This window comes from Ahaetulla prasina, chromosome 18, assembly GCF_028640845.1.
Source record: "Ahaetulla prasina isolate Xishuangbanna chromosome 18, ASM2864084v1, whole genome shotgun sequence".
NCBI lineage: Eukaryota > Metazoa > Chordata > Lepidosauria > Squamata > Colubridae > Ahaetulla > Ahaetulla prasina.
Window position 1 is genome coordinate 6,871,036 of NC_080556.1, and position 24,327 is coordinate 6,895,362.

At 46.0% G+C, this 24,327-nt stretch overlaps 1 protein-coding gene across 5 annotated transcripts in view; it reads left to right on the top strand.

Annotated features, from left to right (window-relative positions):
* Positions 1 to 794: 794 nt before the first annotated feature.
* PIK3CD (phosphatidylinositol-4,5-bisphosphate 3-kinase catalytic subunit delta) overlaps positions 795 to 24,327 on the top strand; it is a 41,494-nt gene continuing 17,961 nt past the window's right edge. Inside the window, exons 1-11 of one of the 5 annotated variants that reach the window (XM_058161134.1) lie at positions 795 to 1,488; positions 7,305 to 7,468; positions 8,917 to 9,145; positions 11,897 to 12,129; positions 13,504 to 13,683; positions 14,610 to 14,759; positions 15,586 to 15,675; positions 18,060 to 18,281; positions 21,413 to 21,509; positions 22,687 to 22,817; positions 23,887 to 23,946. In XM_058161134.1, the coding sequence (XP_058017117.1) occupies positions 7,328 to 7,468; positions 8,917 to 9,145; positions 11,897 to 12,129; positions 13,504 to 13,683; positions 14,610 to 14,759; positions 15,586 to 15,675; positions 18,060 to 18,281; positions 21,413 to 21,509; positions 22,687 to 22,817; positions 23,887 to 23,946 (1,533 nt within the window). In that variant the 5' untranslated portion in view covers positions 795 to 1,488; positions 7,305 to 7,327. Of the gene's footprint in view, positions 1,489 to 1,670; positions 1,790 to 7,304; positions 7,469 to 8,916; positions 9,146 to 11,896; positions 12,130 to 13,503; positions 13,684 to 14,609; positions 14,760 to 15,585; positions 15,676 to 18,059; positions 18,282 to 20,911; positions 20,967 to 21,023; positions 21,127 to 21,412; positions 21,510 to 22,686; positions 22,818 to 23,886; positions 23,947 to 24,327 lie in introns of those variants that run through there. The other 4 variants (XM_058161135.1, XM_058161136.1, XM_058161137.1 and 1 more) reach the window with 4 other exon arrangements.

Below are 24,327 nucleotides of genomic sequence, written 5' to 3' on the forward strand. Positions count from 1 at the left end.
TTCCTTCCTTCCTTTCTTAATTTTCTTTTCTTTTTCTTCCTTTCTTAATGTTTCTTTTCCTTCTTTCTCTCCTTTAATTTTTCTTTCTTTTTTTGTTTTCTTCTTTCTGTCTTCTTTCTTTTTTTCTTCTTTCTTGTTTTCTCGTTTTCTTCCTTTTTCTTTTTTTCTTTCTTTCTGTAATTCTTCTTTATTTTTTCTTCCTTCCTTCCTTCTTTTCTCTTCCTTCTTTCTTCTTTTCTCTTCTTTTTGTTTTCTTCTTTCTTTCTGTTTTCTTCTTTCTTTCTTCTTTCTTTCTTCTTGGCTTTTTTCTTCTTTCTTGTTTTCTTCTCTTTTCTTTCTTCCTTTCTTAATTTTTATTCTTTTTTCTTTCTTCCTTTAATTTTTTCTTCTTTCTTTCTTTAATTCTTTCTCTTTCTTCCTTCTCTTTCTGTTTTTCTTTCCTTCTTTCTTTTCTTTTTCTTTCTTTTCTTTTCTTCTTTCTTTCTTTGTTCCTTTTGTTTTCTTCTTTTTCTTTCTTTTGTTTTCTTCTTTCTTTCTCCTTAGTTTTTTCTTCTTTTCTTCTCTCTTCTTCTTTTCTTCCTTTCTTAACTTTTATTCTTTTTCTTTTTCTTTTCTTTCTTTCATTTTCCCCTTCCTTCCTTCCTTCCTTCTCTTTCTTTCTTTGTTTTTTTTCTTCTTTCTTTCTTCTTTTGTTTCCTTCTTTCTTTCTTCTTCCTTTTCTCTTCTTTTCTTCTTTTTCTTCCTTTCTTAACTTTTATTCTTTTTCTTTTTTCTTTCTTTCTTTCATTTTCCCCCTTCCTTCCTTCCTTCCTTCTCTTTCTTTCTTTGTTTTTCTTTTCTTGCTTTCTTCTTTTGTTTCCTTCTTTCTTTCTTCTTCCTTTTTCTCTTCTTTCTTTCTTTCTCTTTCTTTTCTCTCTCTCTCTCTCACTTGGTGAACCTTTGCCGCCGCTCAATCGGCCAAACACACCAAAGGAAGCAAGCAAAGGCCGGAGGGGGGGGAGGGGGGCAGGTTACTCGTAAAAAGCCGAAAGAGCGAAAGAGAAAGAAAACTTCGTCCAACTGGGGAGACTTCAATGTTGTTTGCGCTCAGGAAGCGCAAGTCCCGCGCCCTTCATTCAAGCTCTCCAGCAGCAAAGCGAAGAGTTTCCCAGCGCGTAGCTGGGTGGGGAGAAAAAGGGGGAAAAAACCCACCGGAGCCTCCCCAGGGGAAAAGCGAGAGTGGATCCTCCTCCTCCTCTTCTGAAGGTCTACAAGCAACTCGATCCCCGGGCGATCGGGATCCACAAAAGGCGCCTTCGCCTCCAAAAAGCCAGCCGGTTGCAAAGCAGACCTCGCCAAGCTTTTCCAGGCGCATTTGGAGAAGGGGGTGGGGGGGATCTGCTCTCCAAACGCGCCTTAAGGAACCGGTCTCTCCCAGCTCTCTCCCTCCGCAGTGGATCGCTGGATCGCTCGATGGATCGGTGAGGAGGAGGAGGTGGAGCCCGCAGGGTAAGCGAAGAGATCCCTCGCCCAGGACTAGAGCTGAAGGAAAGAGGGAGTGGGGAGGGGGATCTGTTTTAAAAGGTGGGAGGGAGGATCTGTTCCAAGGGATGGGGGAATCTTCCTGATCCACCCTACCCTATAAGGTGGAGGGGGATCCCTGGGACGGGGATCTGGCGACGTTTCTGGCCGGCTCGGGCACTTTGGCCACGTTCCCTTAGAAGCCGGCAAGCCGCCGCCGAAGAGGTGGGGCTGGACTCCCCATCCTTCCAGCCGGTCCTGGGTTTTAAGGAGGCCGGGATGCTCGGAGGTGAGTGGCTTCTCCCGGGATCCGGCGCCTTTGAAGGGGATCTTGGAGAGTCTCCTTCCATCGGGTGGATCTCCCCCCCCCCCACAACTCCTTTGGGGAATTGGGGTGGAGGGGGGGGGAAATGGGGAGGGAGGGTTGAGCTTTCGCAAGGGGGGGGAGGCGAGAGGCAGCGAGCCTCTGAGCACGTGCAGAGGGCTTTCTGGCAGGCGCCGTCCTTTGTTTCGCCGCCCTTCCCGGGCCGAGCCTTTAGGGATGCGCCAGGGATTGGGCGCATCTGGGGAAAGGCTGGCTTTGCCTTCTGCAATATTTGCATTGGGGGGGGAGGGTCGTTTTGAGACCCTCCGATTCGTTTTTTTAATTAATCAATTTAAGAGCAGAAGCTTCAGATAGTGATATTAGCCTTTATTTATTTATTTTTATTTATTTATTTATTTTGTCACAACGGTATATATAAGCATAAGCATGAAAGTAACTATATAATATATAACCATATATATAAGTATGTAATAACTATATTTTCCCAGAAATTAATCATCGGATTGATTTCCGCCCCCCCACTCTCCTTTAAAGCTAAACCTCGCTGCGCCCAAGATTTAAAAACGCTGGGCGTGTTTCTTTCCTTTCAATCCAAAAAGGGACTAAAAGCTTTGCAAGAGGCTAGTCCTCAAGAAAGGCCTTGCGGGTGGAAAAACAAGTTGGGGGGGGGAGTCCAGTTAAGCTCATTTGTCTCTACGTCATTTCTGTAAATTGTATCTTTTAACGCATCGTTTTATTTATTTTATTCATTTATTTTATTTGTCAAACACAACAGTATATATAAGCATAAGCATGAAATAACTATACGTTCACGCCTTATATAGTGATATCAGCCTTTCCCAGAAATTAATCATCGGATTGATTTATTTTCGCCCCTCTCCTTTAAAGCTAAACCTGGCTGCACCCAAGATTTAAAAAAACGCTGGGAAGCTGGGCGTGTTTCTTTCCTTTAAATCCGAAAAAGGGACTAAAAGCTTTGCAAGAGGCTAGTCCTCAAGAAAGGCTTTGGGGGTGGGGAAACCAGTTTGAGGGGGGGAGTTCAGTTAAGATCATTTTTCTCTACATCATTTTTGTAAATTGTCTCTTGTAACGCATCGTTTGTTCTTCTGCCCCTTCTGAAGTCGATTTCCGGCTAAAACAATCTAAAACTTCTTGCCACTTGTTGAGAAAAATCTCTGGATTTATTTTTTTTTTAAAAAAAAAACTGCAAGAAAATCTGGAGTGTCTGTTTTTTTAAAAACTCATGTTTTTTTCTTAAACAAAAAAAAAAAGGGAAAAGCTTGCCTTTGAAGGGACTTAAAAGTGTTTGTTTGTGAGTCCTCTGTAAACAATCTTATCCGGCTAAGCATTTAGCCTGAAAGGTTTCCCCGCCCAGCTATGCCTTTCATTCTCAGAAGGGACAATAAATAATTTACTCCATTCCTTAGTGCAATCGGATGGACTTTTCCATAATTTAAGCCCGTGCGTTGACACGCGTATATGCTACCTCTTAACGATGCCAAAAAAAAAAAAAAAAAAAAGGAATATGAAATTTAAAAACAAAAATTAATTCGCAGATTTTGCAGGCAGGCTGGAAGAGGCTTTGTGCTTTGCAAGAAGTCCGGGCCTCGATTTATGACCAATGGAGCCCCAAACTTCTCCTGTTAAGCAAGATGTTTGTTAAATGACTTTACAAACCTTCTTGCCACAGTTGTTAAGCGAATAGCTACAGCTGATAAGTTAGTTAGTTAAGTGAAGTTGGTTTTCCTGTTGCTGGTTAAATGGTCACAAAAGCGAGATGGCATGACCTTGGAAATCCAGCAATGGTCATAAGTATGAACCGGGTGGCCAAGCGTCCGGGTGGCCAAGCGTTTTCAGAGTTACGACAAAGGTTGTAACTCTGAAAAATGGCCGTAAGTCATTTTTGTCAGTGCCGTCGTAATGCCGAACGGTCACTAAGTGAACTGCTGTAAGTCGAGGACTAATTGTACATCACCGAAACTGACCAGTAGCCGTTTGCAAGGCTGGCCGAGGGCCGAAGAATCACAGAGCATCGTTTTTTGGGTTTCCTTGGCTGAGAAATCTTGAAAATTGCTCCGGTCTCTACTGATGGGGCCTGGGTATGTTATGAAGGCTGTGGACGATGGGGGAGAAAACCTTAACTGATATGGTCCGTTTCAAATATTCTCCTTCGTTAAAATTGGTGGTATATAATGTTGTGATGTTCGCCCTCCTTAAAATTTTGGCTCTTGGTTGGTTAACATTTCTTGATTTCCCAGATCCGTGAATCTGAACTTGTTATCTATGATTTATCTATGATCGTGATTATTATTTATTTATCATGGTTGTTACTATTTGTCTATATGATCATGGTTTATCACTTTGAGCGTTTATGTACGCTAAGGGCTTGTGGACCGAAGTCAAATTCCTTGTGTGTCCAATCACACTTGGCCAATAAAGAATTCTCTTCTATATGTCACTTATAACAGTTCGTTTAGTGACGGTTCAAAGTTACAACAGCGCTGAACAAAGTGACTTACGGCCGTTTTTCAGAGTTACAACCTTGGCGTTCTCATAATCCTGCAAACAAAATCCAGATGCTTGGCAACTAACTGACTCATACTTATGACCGTTACATTGTCCCGGGGTCACGTAATCCCCTTTTGCGACCTTCTGACCAGCCCAGTCAATGGGGGAAAAGCCAGGTTCACTTAACAAGAGGGTTGCTAACTTAACAGTTGCAGCGATCTGTTTAACAACTGCAGCAGGGCTCAATTGTGGTCGTAAATTGAGGACTACCTTCCGCATTTTTATATAAAATGTTTTATATCAGAAGCGGGGCTTTGACTGGCTGCGAAATGCATCGCGTTTGACCCTAATGGAACCAAATCTATTCCTCACCTTTTTTTTTGTTTTTTTGTTATTAGGTGATTGGTAGAAAGGAAGAACGGCTATTCTATCTATCTTAAGGTCTAGAAACTTGATTTATTTAAATTCGACTTTTTGTATTTTGAATCCTTCCGCGCCCCCCCCCCCTTGTCAATTTGGTTATTAGTAGACCTCTGGAAAATCCCAAGTGAGCTGGCTTAAAATGCTGCAAGGTTTCTCCGTGTAAAAATTGTGTAGACTAGGCTGGGTCGAAGTCGTCTCAAAATGCCTCTGCAGAAATATTGCAGAAAAACGGCGCCGGCAGATTTGAAAACATGCAGCAGAGAAATGTGTCACCTGGAAAGACGGGCGGCTCAATGGATGCTATGGCAATTCATAGCCCAGAAAGGTGGCGAAGTTTGAACGGAAGGGATTTGGAAGATTTTAAAAGATCTGCTCTGCCCCAACTGGGGATGGCATCTGAGGAGGGCGTGGTGAAGTCATTTTCAACTCTGGGGTAGTTGAAAAAGAAAAGAAAAGCCGAGATGCACATTTTTATAAATAAATGAGTCATCCCTCAGGAATCTCCTTTCGGCTGTCTAGGACATCTGGTTTTTCAAGCCCTTTTTATTTTCTGCCTTGGGTCCATCCCCCTTAAATTCGGCTTTTTCGGGCAGGGGAGGACAATATAATTTAATCTCTCCACCAAATAATCTATACCTACCTACCTACCATCTATCCATCTCTCTCTGTATCTATACCCATCTATCTATCTATCTATCTATCTATCTATCTATCTATCTATCTATCTATCTATCTATCTATCTCTCTCTCTCTCTATCTATCTATCTATCTATCTATCTGGCATCTACTCACCCACCCACCCACCATCTATCCATCTCTCTCTCTCTCTGTATCTATACCTATCTATCATCTATGTATCTATATCTATCTATGTATCTATGTATCTATGTATCTATGTATCTATGTATCTATCTATCTATCTATCTATCTATCTATCTATCTATCTATCTATCTATCTATCTATCTATCTATTTGGCATCCACCCACCCACCTATCTATCCATCTATCTAAACAAGAACTAGAAAAGCAAGGGATTGATATGGTGTGGTATACACAATTGCAAATACAATCGAGATATGAAAAAGTTGCAAAGTTATATGGTTTTTACCTGGAGATGACAGAATTGGATGAGATACAGGAACAGATGAGAGAATGATCAAAAAATTGTATAGTTACTTACTTTCTATTAAATTAGAAGAAGAACAAGTAAAAGAAACAACGACAGCATGGACAAAAAATTTTTTGGATATGCAATAGAGTTAGATAAATGTCAGTAACTGTGGGAATTAAATTAACAATGGCAACAGCATATTAAGAGAATTTGTATAAGATGGTTTATAGATGCCATATGTCACCGGAAAGATGTTCAAAGTCAAATCAACTAAAAGTTGGAAATGTCACCAGACACCGGGATCATGTTATCATATGTGGTGGACATGTGCGGAAGCGAGAAACTATTGGGCAAGAATTTGGATATGGTTAGAGAAAAATGACCCAGCAATGTATTGATTTAAAACCGGAGCTGTTTTTGCTGGGTATTTTATCTGAGAAATTTAGTAAAGAAAATGTATATCCATGTAATAACTGCAGTGAGAATTGTACTTGCACAAAATTGGAAAGAAAGAAAAAATCCCTACAGAGGGAGAGGTAATTAAGAAAATATTATTAGACTGTGCAGAAATGAATAGATTAACATTGGCAATTAAAGGGAAGGAAGAATCGGAGTATTATAACATATGGGGGAAATTTTATCATTGGATAGAAAATGAATACGGACAAAAAGTGGTATAAAATGAAATAAATCCGGAAGAAAAATATTTTTAACAGGAGATATTTATGTGTGTGTGTGTGTGTGTGTGTGTGTGTGTGTGTGTGTGTGTGTGTGTGTGTATGTATATGTCTGGTTTGGTTCCGCAACCCAACAAGACAGACACAGACTTCAGAGGATCATTAGAACTGCAGAAAAAACAATGGCTACCAACCTGCCTTCCATTGAGGACCTGTATACTGCAGGAGTCAAAAAGAGGGCTGGGAAAATATCTACAGACCCCTCACATCCTGGACATAAACTGTTTCAACTCCTACCCTCAAAACGACACTATAGAGCACTGCACACCAGAACAACTAGACACAAGAACAGTTTTTTCCCAAAGGCCATCACTCTGCTAAACAATTAATTCCCTCAACACTGTCAGACTATTTACTAAATCTGCACTACTATTAATCTTCTCATCGTTCCCATCACCCATCTCCTTCCACTTATGACTGTATGACTATAACTTTGTTGCTGGTATCCTTACGATTTATATTGACTGTTTCCCTATGACTATCATTAAGTGTTGTACCTTATGATTCTTGATGAATGTATCTTTTCTTTTATGTACGCTGAGAGCATGTGCCCCAAAGACAAATTCCTTGTGTGTCCAATCACACTTGGCCAACAGAAAATTCTATTCTATTCTATTTTTTGAAATGTAAAAAGCAAAGAAATATACATACATACATACATTACGGCAGGATTAAGTTCTCCCCCTCTGTTTCATTGCAGGTTGGCGTTGAGAAACACCAGGGATGCCCCCAGGAATGTATTGCCCGCCAGAATTTTGGTCTAAAGAAAGCAACTACACCATCTATGTGGACTTTCTCTTGCCCACCGGAATTTACCTGCCCCTGCCCGTTTCCTGCCATGCCAGCCTCGCCGCCATCAAAAAGGTACGGCCTTCGCGGCGGGAGTTTTGGCCAGCTACAGGTAGTCCTCGCCTTAAAAACGGTTCATTTAGTGGCCGTTCAAAGTTACAGCGGCGCTGGAAGGAAGGGACCGACGACCGTTTCGCACACTTATGGCCGTTGCAGCCTCCCCCTGGTCGCGTGGTCAAAATTTGGAGGCTTGGCTGCCGGTTTCTATTTACGACGGTTGCAGTGTGCCAGGGTCACTAGAGCTGTCACAAAAGGGACGACTCAGGAGTAAGGCTTGGAGATGATTGGTCCCTCCCATAAGACGGTAAAGGAGGAGCAAAAGCAAATGAGCCTTTGCAGGAAGCAACTTTGTTCATTCTGGTCAGTTTAAATTCTGCAGCTCCGTTTTGACTCTGTGCTCCGTGTGGCCTTGCAAAGCTAATTGCCTATTAGGTCTTTGGCAGCGTGTCAAGGGAGATAAAGGTGGGTGCTTATCAGCCTTATCCTGAAGGACTGTGGCAGACATCTGTCCCTTCCCCTCCCCTCCCAGGAGTCCCCACGCGGCCCGTTTTGGATGCCCGTAAGTGCAGGGCGCACGCAGAGGTTCGGGGAGGGTGAAAAACGGGCCTACCAGAAGTTTGGGAAGGCCAGAAACACGTGCGTTTCTAACCTCCAGAGCCTGGGGAGGTTGTTTTCACCCTCTCGGAGACTAGAGGACAGCCTCCTGAGCCCCAGCAGGGCAAAAAGCCCCGCCCCCCATGGTGCAGGAGGCTGACTAGGCCACGCCACCAGGTCCACGCCCGCCCAGCAACTGGGCAGAGAACCCCTTGCTAAAATTTTTGAAGCCCACCCCTGGATAGACAGACAGACAGACAGACAGACAGAAGATGGTAGTTCGGTAGGTAGATATGTAGATGATAAGATAGAGGATGGATGGTAAGTAGGTAGGCAGATGATAGAATGGATGGATGGTAGATAGTTAGATAGATCATTGGATGGATGGATGCTGTGGTAGTGCAGTGGTTAGAATATGATATTGCAGGCTGAGTCTGCCCATTGCCAGCAGTTCGATCCTGACTGGCTCAAGGTTGACTCAGCCTTCCATCCTTCCGAGGTGGGTCAAATGAGGACCCAGATTGTTGGGGGCAAGAGCCTGACTCTGTAAACCGCTTAGAGAGGGCTGTAAAGTACTATGAAGCGGTATATAAATCGACGTGCTATTGCTATCTTCCTTCCCTCCCTCCCTCCCTCCCTCCTAGTGGTTAGAATGCAGTATTGCAGGCTAACTCTGCCCACTGCCAGCAGTTCGATCCTGACCGACTGGCTCAAGGTTGGCTCAGCTTTCCATCCTTCCAAGGTGGGTCAAATGAGGACCCAGATTGTTGGGGGCAATAGGGCTGATTCTGTAAACCGCTTAGAGAGGGCTGTAAAAAGCACTGTGAAGCGGTATATAAGTCTAAGGGCTATTTCTTATTTCCTTCCAGGTGGTCTGGCACCAGGCCCAGTATGAGCCCTTCTTCCAGATGCTCAGCACCCCGGATTCGTACGTCTTCACCTGCATCAACCAAGCCGCGGAGTTGCAGGAGTTGGAGGACGAGCAGAGACGGCTTTGCGACGTCCAGCCTTTCCTACCGGTCTTGCGGCTGGTGGCCCGCGAGGGGGACCGGGCGAAGAAACTGCTCAATTCCCAGATCAGCCTCCTGATTGGCAAAGGTTGGCGGAAGGGCACCTGGGCGAGGGGGGCAAAATGGCCTGCACTGCAGGGCTGCTGGAGGGAATTGGCTTTCCTTTAGTACATAATCAACAGACTGGGTCATTCTTATATACTTCGGATCAACATTCCATACCATATATATATTATCTACGTTCAATATCTAATCCTCAATAGCCTTATATATATTTCCAATTTTTATTTCTATTATCTATCCAGGTATACCATTTTTCCCTTGGCAGAGGATGTCTGGTGTCCTGCTTAATTGTTCCTTTATAATTCATTGAAGCCCTTTAATTGATTGAAAGCTTATCTATCTATGCCTCTGAAAAATAGCCCACCTGCTCGTTTTCGGTGCTGTGTTTTTAAGTCCTTGTTTTGATTTATTAATGTAGATTCGGAGTACCGATAGAAGAGACTATAGTGGTAGCTCAGGGTTGAACTGGGGGTGGTGGCCCTTGGTGCTCTCTGATCTTGGTGGTTCTCTTGCAAACGTTTCATTACCCAACTAGGTAACATCATCAGGGCAAACTCACTTCCTTCTAGCACTGGTGATGTTACCTAGATGGGTAATGAGACGTTTGCAAGAAAACAAGCCAGCCCAGAGAGCATCAAGGACCACTCATGTCAACCCTGAGCTACAAATATTCTCCTTCCTTCCTTCCTTCCTTCCTTCCCTCCCTCCCTCCCTCCTTCCTTCCTTTCCTCCCTCCTTCCCTCCTTTCCTCCCTCCTTCCCTCCTACCCTCCTTCCTTCCTTCTTTCCTTCCTCCTTCCCTCCCTTCTTCCTTCCTTCCTTCCTTCCTTCCTTCCCACCATCCCTCCCTTCCTCCCTCCTTCCTTCCTTCCTTCCTTCCCTCCCTCTCCCCCTCCTTCCTTCCTTTCCTCCCTCCTTCCCTCCCCCCCCCCCTCCTTCCCTCTTTCCTTCCTTCTTCCCTCCCCTCTTCTTCCTTCCTTCCTTCCTCCCTCTTCCTCCTTCCTTCCTTCCTCCCTCCTTCCCTCCTTCCTTCTTCCTTCCTCCTTCTTCCTTCCTTCCTTCCTTCCCACCATCCCTCCTTCCTCCTCCTTCCTTCCTTCCTTCCTTCCTTCCTCCTCTCTCCCTCCTTCCTTCCTTCCTCCTCCTTCCTCCCTTCTTCCTTCCTTCCTTCCTTCTTCCTTCCTTCCTTCCTTCCTCCCCCCCTCCCTCCCTCCTTCCTTCTTCCTTCCCTCCTTCTTCCTTCCTTCCTTCCCACCATCCTCCTTCCTCCTTCCTTCCTTCCTTCCTTCCCTCTCTCCCTCCTTCCTTCCTTTCCTCCCTCCTTCCCTCCCACCCTCCCTCCTTCCTTCTTTCCTTCCTCCTTCCCTCCCTTCTTCTTCCTTCCTTCCTTCCCTCCCTCTTTCCCTCCTTCCTTTCCTCCCTCCTTCCCTCCCTTCTTCTTCCTTCCTTCCCTCCCTCTCTCCCTCCTTCCTTCCTTTCCTCCCTCCTTCCCTCCCTTCTTCTTCCTTCCTTCCTTCCTTCCTTCCTTCCTTCCTTCCCTCCCTCTCTCCCTCCTTCCTTCCTTTCCTCCCTCCTTCCCTCCCTTCTTCTTCCTTCCTTCCTTCCTTCCTTCCTTCCTTCCTTCCTTCCTTCCTTCCTTCCTTCCTTCCTTCCTTCCTTCCTTCCTTCCTTTTGGTACTAGCACTGTTGATGTTACCTAGTTTGGGTAATGAAACATTTGCAAGAAAACCACCAAGCTCAGAGAGCACCAAGGACCCCAAAGTATAATCAAAGTAATTAGCAGAAGACAGACAGTATTACTGACAATTGTAGGCCCTAATAATAATAATAATAATAATAATAATAATAATAATAATAATCAATCATGAAAGTGGCTGAAAAACCTAAAATCTCTCAGGCCTCTAACAAAACCTTCCCTGCCAACTGAAATGGACCAACCGAGGCGGCAGCAGAAGTCAGATTTCCTTGCAGCTTTCTAGAAAGGTTTGACTTGTTTCGTAAGATTTGTAGTTCAAATCCTATCTCGTGCATGACTTCTGGCCCAGGGAATCCTCCGTGCTTTCACGAGGACTAGAAACTTAGAGCTGTGAAGCAGTGGTGAAATGTAAAATTTGTGTTCTGTGGGCGTGGCTTGGTGGTGGTGGGGGTAATGTGACTGGGTGAGTGTGGCCAACTTTTTTTTTTTTTTACTTTTAAAAGCATTTTTTCTACAACCTCTTCGGCCGAAGAGGTTGTTTAAAAAAAGGCTTTTAAAAGGCTCCTCTGACGATCCCAGCTGAGTTGCCTGATCGTCAGAGGCTTTTCTTTTCTTTTAAAAACATTTTTTTTTGCCTTTAAAAGAAAAAAAAAGCCTCTGACGATCAGGCAACTCAGCTGGGATCGTCAGAGGAGCCTTTGAAAAGCCGAAGAGGTTGTAGAAAAAATGCTTTTTAAAGGCTCTGACGATCCCAGCTGAGCTGAATGATCATCAGAGGCCTTTTTAAAAAAAACTTTTAAAAGCATTTTTTGCCCGAAGAAAAAATGCTTTTAAAAGGAGAAAAAAACAAAACTCTGATGATTGTGCAGCTCAGCTGGGCATGGGTTGGGGGCGAGCAAGGATTTTTGCTACTGGTTCTCCGAACCACCTGCCGCCATCCAAACTGGGAGCATTTCACCCCTGCTGTCAAGGGATACAAAAGACCTACCTTGTCGAGGGAGAAGATCCGGCGCGGTCGGTAGGTAGACGGGCCAACTTCTCCCTGCCATTTTTTAGAAAGTCCTCCTGTTCCCCCGTTTAGGTTTGCACGAGTTTGACTCCTTGGCTGACCCCGAGGTGGACGACTTCCGGGTTCAAATGCACGAGTACTGCGAGCAGAGAGCGGCTGAGCGCCAGCAGCTCAGCTGGAAGGACTGGATGGAGTACAGCTTCCCAGTTCAACTGGAGCCTGCCCTGAGCGGGCTCGGGAGGAGGCAAACTCTGCCCATGCACGGGAAGACCATTTTTGTCAACGTCAAATTTCAATCCGGAGGGGTAAAATCCGCACGCTTCCTGAATCTCTGTAGAGAAAAAGAATGGAGAGTGTTGTGGAAAAGTGCAAAGACACGAGTGTGTGTGAGTGTGTGTGTATCCAAGATGGTGGGCAGCCAAAGGGAGAAATTGACAATGCTCTTGCTAATGTGTAAATCTCAAATGTTTTCTTTCTTTTTCTTTTCTTTCTCTTCCTTCCTTCCTCCTCTCCCTCTCCTCCCTTTTTTCCTTCTTTCCTTCGTTTCCTCTTCCCTCTTATCTCCCTCTCTCCTTCCTTCCTTTGTTCCCTCCTTTCCTTCCTTCCTTCCTTTCCTCCGTCTCTATCCTCCCTCTCTCTTTCTTTCCTTTCCTTCCCTTCTTATATTTACCTTTCCTTCCTTCCTTCCTTCCTTCCTTCCTTCCTTCTTATATTTACTTTTCCTTCCTTCCTTCCTTCCTTCCTTTCCTTATATTTTCCTTCCTTCCTTCCTTCCCTTATATTTTCCTTCCTTCCTTCCTTCCTTCCTTCCTTTCCTTATATTTTCCTTCCTTCCTTCCTTCCTTCCTTCCTTCCTTCCTTCCTTCCTTCTTATATTTACCTTTCCTTCCTTTCTTTCCTTCCCTTCTTATATTTTCCTTCCTTCCTTCCTTCCCTTCTTATATTTTCCTTTCCTTACCTTTCCTTCCTTCCTTCCTTCCTTCCTTCCTTCCTTCCTTCCTTCCTTCCTTCCTTCCTTCCTTCCTTCCTTCCTTCCTTCCCTTCTATTTCCTTCCTTCCTTCCTTCCTTCCTTTTCATATTTCTTAACCTCCCATCTTCCTCAGATCCTGGCTTGTTTGCAAAAACCTGATCAGGCAAGACACGTGGGCTGAACCAGGGCAAAATACAGGTGGCCTTCAACCTGACAACCACAATTTTAGCCCAACATTTATGTTTGCTAAATGAGACATTTGCTAAGTGAGGTTTTGCCCCCATTTCACCAGCTTCCATACCACAGCCTCTTGACAGCTGTGGTATGGAAGCTGGTGAAATGGGGGTCCTTAAGTCAGTCCCACGGTTGTTAAGTGAATCAAAGCTTCCTCATTAACTTGACTTGTCTGAAGGTTGCAAAAAGGGATCATGTGACCTCCCCCCTCCCCCTGGGGGGACACTGCGACCGTCATAAATACGAACCAGTCGCCAAGGGTTCGAATTTTGATCACACGACCGCGTGATCGTTACAGCGGTCGTTACGTGGGCCTCAACAGCTGTAAGTCACTTTTTTCCCCCTTGCCGTTGTAACTTCAAACGGTCACTAAACGAATGGTTGTAAGTTGGGAACCACCTGGACCAGTCAGGAAGCAGCAGAGACAGGAAAACTTAGGCCCTTTTTATTTTATTTTTTTCCCTGGATTGGCAGGAGAGCTTCACCTTCCAGGTGTCCTTGAAGGAGTTTCCCATCACTCTGATGAGTTACGCCGTCAAGAAGCAAGCCACCATTTTCCGCCACCAAAGAGTAAAGGCCGTGGACGAGTACACCTTGCAGGTGAACGGGAAATTTGAATACATCTACGGGGAGCATCCCCTATATCAGTTCCAGGTATGTCTTTCTCCCCGCTGCCCCCTTTGCCGAACGAACACAACCAGGGCGATATAATAATACAGTGTTTCCCCCCCTCCCTCAACCTCGGCTACTTTTTAAGATGGGCAGACTTCAACTCCCAGAATTCCCCAGGCATCAAAACAAAGCAAAGCTGGTTGCTGGGGAATTCTGGGAGTTGAAGTTCCCCTCCTCAGAACTTCTTAAAAATGGCCACGTTCGAGAAACACTGCTTCAGATAATGCTGCCTGGCCTCGACGCGACGCCTTCCATCCCCGAACTGGCATGCTAGTCCTCATGAATCCCGAGGAATTTTCAAGGCAAGCACCCAGGGATGAGGAAGAAACTAAAACGACTACCTAAACCTGTTCATCTTTGGAAGTCGTGCCTCAGTCCTTTTTTTTTTTTTGCTATTTATGCAGGGGTGGGATTCAGCCGGTTTGGGAGAACCGGAGATTAATTTTAATCTGGTTCGCCGAAACCGATAGTTGCAAGGCCTGGCTGACCCGGCCCACCCCTCCCCTCCCAGGAGTCTCCATGCGGCCTGTTTCGGATGCCAGGTAAATGCAGGGCCCACACGGAGGCTCTGGGAGGGCGAAAAATGGGCCTATCGGAAGTCCAGAAATGCCTCCAGAGCCTGGGGAGAGCAAAGACGTTCCCCACCACCACCGTGGTGCAGGAGGCCAAGTAGGCCACGCCCTCACGTCCCCGCCCACCCAGCAATCATGCAGCAAACCGGTTGCTGAAATTTTCTCAATCCCACCCCTGTATTTAGGTGCCCCCTTTCCTTCGCAGGCGCTAGAACCTTGAGTTCGGTTTTAAACTTAATCCCGAATTCTTGGGATTTGCGGAGCCTCGTTTTTCATTTTATTCCCAATTTCACACACTGGGTAAGCGTTTGAATGGCATCTCTTCTTTCCCCTCAGTACATCCGCGAATGCCTCCACCGGCGTTTCGTCCCCCACCTCATTATGGTCCACAGATCCTCCCTTTTGAGTTTGCGGGAAGAACAGAGCAACGGGCTTGGGCCTCCCCCCAAAACAGCCCCCAAACTGTCTCCAAGCCCTAAGCAGAAGGTAAGCGGTATAATGTTCCTTTTGCACCCACTATTGCAAACAGACAGACGATTTTTTGAAGTGGGGGGGGGACGACACACACGATAGCAGTGTTCCAGTATTGGAGGTGGGGGCTGCCCCAAAGAGGGGGGGGGTCAACCTATTTTCCAAAGCAGTGGAAATCCGGACAAGAAACAACGGATGGAAACTAACCAAGGAGAGAAGCAACTTTTGAATTGAGAAGAAACTTCCTATCAGGGAGGACAATTAACCAGTGGAACGACTTGTCACTAGAAGTTGTAGGTACTCCATCACGGGAGGATTTTTTTTAGAAAAGACTGGACGGCCACTTTGTCTGAAATGATGTAGGGTCTCCTGCTTGAGCAATGGGGCTGGACTAGAAGACCTCCAAGGTCCCTTCCAGCTCTATTCAGATTGATTGATTTGATTGAAATGTGTTTTTTAAAAAAAAACCTGTTTTGGAAATGGGAGGCTGGGTGCCGAGTCCTTTGGTTGGAGTTATGGGGTCTGGCTTCTGCCACCCCCTGCCCTTAATCCTCATGCTTCTTTCTTTTCTTTTCTTTTTTAATTTGAATTTATATCCCACCCTTCTCCGAAGACTCAGGGCGGCTTACATTGTGTCTTCAAATCCCAACCTTTGTGCAGTGCGTCCTACCTCGTAGGGGTGTTCGGGAGACAGGAAGGGCGATTTGAATTGAAGGCTGGCTTTTAAAACTTTTTTTCCAAGCCATCTTTGCGGGTCAAGTTTAAATTAGTTATTTAATGCCAAAATTCGCCACGAAACCCAACTTCGCCCTTTCTCTCTTCTCCTTCTTCCTGTGCTTAGCTGACCTGTGTATCTTTGTGGTCCCTGGATCAACCCTATTCTATCGAACTCCTGCACTGCAGCAAAGTGAACGCCGACGAAGGAATGAAAGTAAGTCGCCTTAAACCAAATATACGTATATTTTTTTTCCTCTCCGATTCTTCCGTCGGCTAGACAACCTTGCGGCTTTCTGCCTTCCCACTCAAGATTTGTTTACGACTTGCATTTAACCAAAACTGCGATCTTCAAACTCAAAGTGCAACCGGTTGGTTGTTTTTTCCTCCCCCCCCCGTTTTTTTCTTTCTTTCTAAAACTCTTTTCATTCAATTCTATAATTCGGCGGTCGAAAAACTTCACACTACAGGAAGTGAAGGCGGCAAGTGTTGATTAGCCAGAAATGAACTTCTTAGAAATTGTTTATGGTGTGTGTGTGTGTGTTGTTTTTTTTAAAAAAAATTTCCTTCCTTTCCACTTACGCTAAAATGCAGCTTTTTTGCAAGTAATTTTTTTTTTTTTTAAAGGTGACTTTATAGTTCTGGGAAATTTTTTTGGCTGTTGTTTTTTTTTAAATGGAGAAATTAGAGGGTAGAAGGAAATAAGGAACCGCAAGGGTTTGTTTTTTTTCCAATTGCTTCTTATTTTTGCAGATCGCACTTAAGATGTTATTTCCTTCCTGAATTTAGTGCAGATTTCCAAATAGTGTTGATCAATTTGGAGCGAGGGGGCTTCAGGTTTATTATGCGAGTCCTCCTTGCAAACTGACTGGGGTTATTTTAGGATATTTATAATATAATTATAAGAGAAGACGAGGCATTATCCTAATAGCAGTGAGGACATTAAAGCGAGTCTTTTGTCATTTCTGAGCTCTTAGAAAAGAAAGATTAGGGCAGTTACTGAGCCCGTATGGTCTAGTGATTCAAGTACCAGGGTAGAAAGTGGGAGACCACGAGTTCAAGTCCTGCCTTAGCCAGGGTAGCCAGGTGGGTGACTTTGGGCCAGTCGCTCTCTCTCCGGCTAACCCACCTCACAGGGTTGTTGTTATTGGGGGGTTGAAAAACAGGAGGAGGAAGGAGTATAGTGTGCATTTGCCTCTCCTTGAGTTATTTGTAAAAGTAATTACAGTAATAAAAAGTAATACAGTAATAAATAATTCAATACACACGATCCTCGACTTACGGCCGACATTTCTGTTCTGAGTGAAATGGTTGTTAAGTGAGTTTTGACTCATTTCACGAGCTTCCTTGCCACCGTTGTTAAGTGAATCATTGCGGCGGTTAATAGCAATAGCCCTTAGACTTATATACCGTTTTACAGTGCTTTTAAAGCCCTCTGGGACCTCATTTTACCGACCTCAGAAGGAGGGAAGGTGGAGTCAATCTTGAGCCAGTTGGTCAGGATCGAACTGCTAGCAGTGGGCAGAGTTAGCCTGCAATACTGCATTCTAACCATGGGAGGGAGGGAGGGAGGGAGGGAGAGAAGGAAAGAAGGAAGGAAGATAGCAATAGCACTTAGACTTATAGACCGCTTCACAGTTGCTTTTACAGCCCTCTCTAAGCGGTTTACAGAGCCAGCCTCTTGCCTCCAACAATCTGGGTCCTCATTTGACCCACCTCGGAAGGACAGAAGGATGAGCCAACCTTTCTTGCCACCGTTGTTAAGTGAGTCACTGCAGCCCTTAAGTTGGTTGATTCACAGGGCTGTTAAGTGAATTGGACATTGCTTGTCAGAAAGTCGCCCAAGGGGAATCGCATGACCTCTGGGGACGCTGCAACCGTCGTAAATATGAGTCAGTTGCCAAGAGCCCAAATTTCGATCACGTGACCGTGCACACGCCACAACGGTCATATAAGTATAAAACATGAACTTTTTTCCAGTGCTGTTGCAACTTCGAATGGTTAGTCGATAAGCTGTTGTTAAATCGAGGGCTATCTGTAATAGCTCGCATGTTTGTCCGAGGGTTTTTCCATCCCACAGCCATGAGGACTAGAAACATGACACGAGAGTTTTGCAAATAGATATCCTTGCCTTGAGACGTCCTGCTTTCCATCCGCAGATGGGGCGCTGTTCATTTGGGGCTGAAAGCAGGGGTGGGATTCAGCCGGTTCGCACCTATTTGGGACAACCGGTTGTTAACTTTCTAAGCAATTCGGAGAACCGGTTGTTGGAAGAAATCTTACTTTTGTTTTTTCCCCACAGGGCTAATCCTGTAAGGAACTGAAACATTCTGGTGGTGTTTCTAGCCTAATCTTTATTGCCCTGCTTGCAGAAACTGCCTCTCTGGTTAACCCTTATTACATTGTAACAGCTAAGGCGAAGTGCCCATCAACGTGAGTGATGTTGAGTTGGCCACGTCCACACAGTCACATGACCACCGAGCCACGCCTACCCAGCTGGTCATTAGGGCAGAGAACCGCTTGTTCAATTATTTGAATCCCACCACTAGCTGAAAGGGTGGATGACCTTGCTCCCTTGTCCGTTTATCTCCTTTGTTTCAGTTGGTCGTGCAAGCCGGGCTCTACCATGGTCACGAAATGCTCTGCAAAATGATGACCAGCGCTGAAGCCAACGTTTGCTCCGAGCCTGCGTGGGATCAGACGTTAAAATTTGACATTCACGTCTGTGACTTGCCCCGCATGGCCCGGCTCTGCCTGGCCCTCTACTCAGTGGTGGAAAAAGCCAAAAAAGCCAGGTCGACCAAGAAGAAATCCAAAAAAGCAGTAAGTCCTTTGCCATATCGAGATGGCACCATCTGTTGTGCCCCGCCAGCGGAGCTGGCAGCAGATTCAGACAGTGAGGAGGTTGGGGAGGAACATGGGCCAGTCCTGGAGTCTGGGGAAGGCTCTGACGAGTGCTCTGCGTCGGAGGCAGAGAGAGGGCCAGGGCCATATGTCAGTTATCCGCTGCCTTCGGAGTCAGACATAAGTGAGGCAGAAGAACAGTTGGAGCCTGTTCCCAGTGTGCACATGCGCAGAGCTGCCAGGAGAAGGGAAGAGCCCTTGTGGGGTGGTCCTAAAACCTGCAAGGGGTGGCGATTTGAGATTCCCCCCAAATTAGAAAGGAGAAACTATAGCAGATTCGGGATTTTAAAAAATAACCAGAAAGAGCAGTAAGCACCTTGTGCAAAACGAGGGTTTTCTCTCGCGCGCCCGTCTGCCAAAAAATCAGACCGCTTGGAAAGCTTGCAAGGGATCCAGACCAATAGCGGGTTTCAATTTTATTATTATTATTATTATTATTATTATTATTATTATTATTATTATTATTATTATTATTATTATTATTCACATTTTTATACCGCCCTATTTCCCGAAGGACTCAGGGCGGTTTACAGCCTGATAAAACATACATATAAATACAAAATAAAACATCAATTTAAAAAACTTATTAAATAAGGCCGAATATTGAAACTTTACACTAAGATAATAAAACCCCATTAAAACCAAATTTAAAATTTTAGTCCAGTCCTGCGCAAATAAATAGATGTGTCTTAAGCTCGCGGCGAAAGGTTCGAAGGTCAGGAAGTTGGCGAAGTCCTGGGGGAAGCTCGTTCCAGAGGGTGGGAGCCCCCACAGAGAAGGCCCTTCCCCTGGGTGTCGCCAGTCGGCACTGCCTGGCTGACGGCACCCTGAGGAGTCCCTCCCTGTGAGAGCGCACGGGTCGGTGGGAGGCAATCGGTGGCAGCAGACGGTCCCGTAGGTAACCCGGCCCTATGCCATGGAGCGCTTTGAAGATAATTACCAAAACCTTGAAGCGCACCCGAAAGGCCAATTTTGACTGCTATCGGTTGACTCATGGGCGTGCGCGCGTTCACACACGCCCGCAACGCTTCTGCACACGCGCAGAGACGTCCGGTTCGCCCAAATCCGGGGCGAGCCAGTAAGCAACCCACCACTGGTCCGTACCAGCGTTGAGGGGTTTAAACTATTCATCTCACAAAAACCCTGAATGGAGGGAAAGAAAAAAAAAGAGAGAGAATTAGCCCACGTGTGCCTGCTTACTCTTCCAGAGGCCGCCTTCTCTTCGACATCTGGACAAAAACGGCTGCTTTCTGAGAAAGTCCCCGTTTCTTTCCAGATGTTAAAAGGGAGATTTCGTTTCAGCCGCGCTGAATGGGATGGGATGTGTTTTCTCGGTTGTTGGAAACACGAGAAAGTGCCAACAGACACAGACTGTGCAGCTGCCAAAGGCGGCGGGGGTGGAGGGTGGTGGGGGGTGGGGGGAGGGGAAATGAAAGGCGTTGAGACTTCCTAGAACTGCCCCCACCCCCATGGTCGTGTGTCCTTTGCTGAGTCACGCAGCCTCTGTTTTCCCCATTTCCTCCAAATTTGCCAAGTCATCTGCTTTTTGGAGCCCGTCCATTGAATTACTCACCGCTCTCTCTGCTTAGTTGCCTGTTTTATTTTTTGCTGCCCTGACTCACTTTGGCTAGTTCAAAGGAGGGAGGGAGGGAGGGAGGAAGAAGGAGGAGAGTAGAACAGAATAACAAGAGTTTTGGAAGAAGGGGCCTTGGAGGTCATCTAGCCCAACCCCCCCTGCTCAAGCAGGAGACCGTACGCCATTTCTGACAGATGGCAATCCGGTCTCTTCTTGAAACTCCCACAACTTCTGAAGACAACTTCTGTTCCATGGGTTGATTGTTTCTCACTGTCAGGAAATTCCTCCTTATTTCCAAGTTGAATCTCTCCTTATTCAGTTTCCATCCATTCTTCCTTGTCTGGCCTTCAGGTGCTTGGGAAAATAGTTTGACCCCCTCCTCCTCTCTGTGGCAGCCCCTCAAATATTTGAACACTGCTATCATGTCTTCCCTGGGCCTTCTCTTCAACTCTTATTACTTATATTATTATAGAATATAAATAATATTTATATTATTTATGCAACAACAACAGTAATAATAATAATAATAATAATAATAATAATAATAATAATAATAATAATAATAATAATAATAATAATAATAATAATAATAATAGTATTTTAAGAATTTTAAGAAGATACTTGGTTGATACCTAGGATTCTGGCAGCAACCTGTATCAACCATTAGCACCAGTCAGTGGTATTTATGATGCATTTTTAAATGTTCAGTTGACTGTTGAATGAATAAAAGAGATAATTATAATAATAATATTTCTATAGAAGGAAAAAGGAAGTGAAGGCACTTTTGTTAACTTCTCTGCCAGCCGCCTTCGGAACGGAAAAACATGGAAGCACCCCCAAAACAGCCCTTTGTAACCGGAACCCGTGTCTTGTTTACACTGCAAAGGATTTGGGGTTTTTTAAAAAAAAATTTTGGATCCCTATCGAACCAGATTAACGGTTGCCTCCCAAGCAGGATACCGCAAGCAGGAGGCAGCCAGTGGAGCGAAAAGGCAGACTAAATGGGGCTTGGCTTTGAAAAAAAAAAAGTATATATATATATGTTTTCTGAGGTTTTCACGGGTGTTTGTATATAGGTCTTTGGTTGTTCGGGTTTTCTCCCGTGTAAAATTGGAAGTGTCTTGGCGACGTTTCGACGAAGTCTCATTCGTCATCTTCAGGCTTCAGCTTCGTGCTTCTGGGAGCAATGTGTGATCGCAGCTGTTTCTTCCTTTTAACTGCTAGTGGGGGTTTGAACTGATTGGGTGGAAGCTTGGCTGTGCTCTGATTGGATGGGGGGGGTTTTGTGCTCTGATTGGCTGGGGGTGTGTCCTGTGTTGGTGGGGGCTTGTTTGTGCTCAGTTTAGTCTGTGTTGCAGGGGGATTTTTAAAACGTCTGCCATGGCTCGTCTTCAGAGTATCCTGTTCTTGGCAGCCCTGTTATCTCCACCTGTCCCATCACCTGTGCCATCGTCTTCTTTCCTCTCTTCTCTAGGACTGCCCGCTCGCTTGGGTGAACGTGATGCTCTTTGATTATCAAGACCAGCTGAAAGTCGGAGAACGCGTCCTACCCATGTGGTCGGCCTTCCCAGGTGGGATAAATCCTTCCCGCTTCTCTTTTTTCCCCCCCAGGGAGAACAGGAAAGGGCGTCCAGTCGGATGACTCGGCTCCAGGGGTGGTATTCACTCACCCTTCCTTACCGGTTCGCAAATGTGCGCGCGGGCACATCGGCCTTCACACAAGGCCTTCCGTGCATGCGCAGAGCTGCGAACCAAAAGGCCTAAAAAACAAAAAACAAACAAGAAGCAGGTTTTAAAGTTAGAATCACAGAGTTGGAAGGGACCTGGGAGGTCCTCTAGTCTAACCCCCCTCTCAAAGCAGGAAAACCCAACACCATTTCAGATGAATGGTTTGTCTAATCCGGTCTTAAAATTGGGAGTCTTTCGTAACCCACCGAGGTAAAAACACTCTGCTGGGGTCCGGGAGTCGTGTTGAGGCATGTAATTTAGAAGAGTTACAGGACTGCTCTTGGATATGGAGGCTCGACTTAGCTCGACTTTCAACCGGTTGCAGATAATTGCAGCTGCGGAGCACGGACTCCTCGCCATCCTGACGCCACAAATAACATTGCCTTGTGTCTGGCCTTCTGTTCTTTGTCATTTTGCAAGCAAGAGATTGGTTGGTTGGTTGGTTCTGTCCTCCCAGGCAGTTAAACAGTGAGCCTAGTTATTCGCTGGAATTTGCCGATATCGGATACAGGGGCCCAGTTAATGCAGGGATAATATCCTGATCGTGGTTTGTTCCAGCAGACAGAGTTACGGCCAGTGGGGGGATTCAGCCGGTTCGGGTTGTTAAATTGCTATCTGGCCCCTCCTCTCCCAGGAGTCCCCACGCACCCGGTTTTGGCTCCCAGGTAAATACAGGGAGTCCTACTAGCCCAAAATGGAGTGTGGGGGTGTATGGCGGCCCCCCCGCCAGCCCATTTTTGCTATCAGGAGGCTGCAGGGAGGCCTACTAGGGCCAAAATGGGTGGGGATCCGCAGCCCATTTTTGCTCCCAAATGGGTACAGGAGGCCGAGTGCTGGCTGTCACACCCCCTGGCCACGCCCACCATGGCCATGCCCATCCAGCCGGTCGTTAGGGCCGAGAACTGGTTTGTTAAATTATTCGAATCCCACCACTGGTTACGGCACCTCGTAAACCTAGCCAAAGCGAGGCTCTGCGTTCGAATGGAGCCGTTTGGCAGCTCAAGCCCTTTTGCCTTCCAGATGAGAAAGGAGAACTGTTAAACCCAACGGGCACCATCCAGACCAATCCCAACACAGAAAGCGCCGCCACTCTTTTCATCCGCTTCCCTGGCATTTCGCTGTATCCGATCTATTACCCTTCCATGAGACAGGTGAGACCGTATGTGTGAGTGTGTTCCCTCTTGCTTGGTTTGTGTTCTGGCTAACTGGAGCAAATGGGCCCCTTCGCTGGGAGGGTTTGCCTTGGTTCTCTTGGGGTTCGTGGATTGAGGTTGTGCCCGAAGGCAGACAAGGAGGGGGACTCAGAATTAGATCTGGATCTTCCGGTTTCCAAATTAACAGGATCTTGGGGGTAGCAGTGGTGGGCTGCTGCTGGTTCGGACCGGTTTGGGCGAACCGGTAGTTCCAACAAGCGGCTGGGCCTGCCCACCCACCCTGGCACTATCACGTCCTATATAATCGCCGTGTACATGCACAGAAGGCGCATGAGCGAAGTGAGCCTGCACACGCACTCACATTTTCGGTTCCGGGCAAACCAGTTGTTACAGTATGTGACGCCCACTTCTGGGTGTGGGTGGTATTGCACTTTCTTCCCCAAAGGGGTCCACATCATCGGATCCATCCCAAACGTCACATTTTCCCATCCGAAATTCAATGTATTCATGTGAACGGTGGACAAGCTACTGCGGATCCTTCTTTTCTTCCAAGGGACGCGGGTGGCTCAGGGGCTAAGACGCTGAGCTTGTCAATCGAAAGGTCGGCAGTTCAGTGGTTCGAATCCCTAGTGCCGCGTATAACAGGGTGAGCTCCCGTGACTTGTCTCAGCTTCTGCCAGCTTTGAAAGCACGTAAAAAAAAAATGCAAGTAGAAAAAATAGGGACCACCTTTGATGGGAAGGGAAGAGCGTTCCATGCACCTTTGGCGTTTAATCATGCCGGCCACATGACCATGGAGACGTCTTCGGACAGCGCTGGCTCTTCGGCTTTGAAATGGAGAGGAGCAGTGCCCCCTAGAGTCAGGAACGACTAGCACAGATGTGCGAGGGGAACTTTTTACCTTTACCTATAAGGTTGGGATTCAGGGAGAAAAATGCCCCCCAAACAATGGGAAAACAACGACCAGCTGATAACTGAAGCCATTTTCTCTTGAGGCCCATCTTTCTTGGAGGACAGCCATTGTTCAAATATCTCTTTTTGTGTGTTGTGTGTTTTATTGTTTCAGATCTTAGAAAAAGGGCAGAACGGCCATGGTGCCTGCAGTATCAGAGAGGAACCAGAAGAGGTCAGCACAAAACAAACTTTTTTTAAAAAAAGTCTGGCGCAGGGGTGAAATTTAAAAATTTTCTCTACCAGTTGCGCGGGCGTGGCTTAATTGGTGGGCGTGGCTTGGTGGTCAGGTGACCCAGTGGGTGTGGCTTGGTGGTCAGGTGACTGAATGGGCATGGCCAATAATAATAAATAATAACAATAATAAGGTATACAAAACTTGGGAGAGCACTGTTCTACCTTCTTTAGAAATAGAGGCACCGGTCTACTAATTGCCTTTTTTTGGGAGCGCACCGGTCTGCCTACTTTAAAAATAGAGGCACCGGTCTACTAGCTGCCTACAGCACTGATCAGTTGTAGTGTGGCCCTTTGAAGCGCCATGACAGTCATTTAAGGC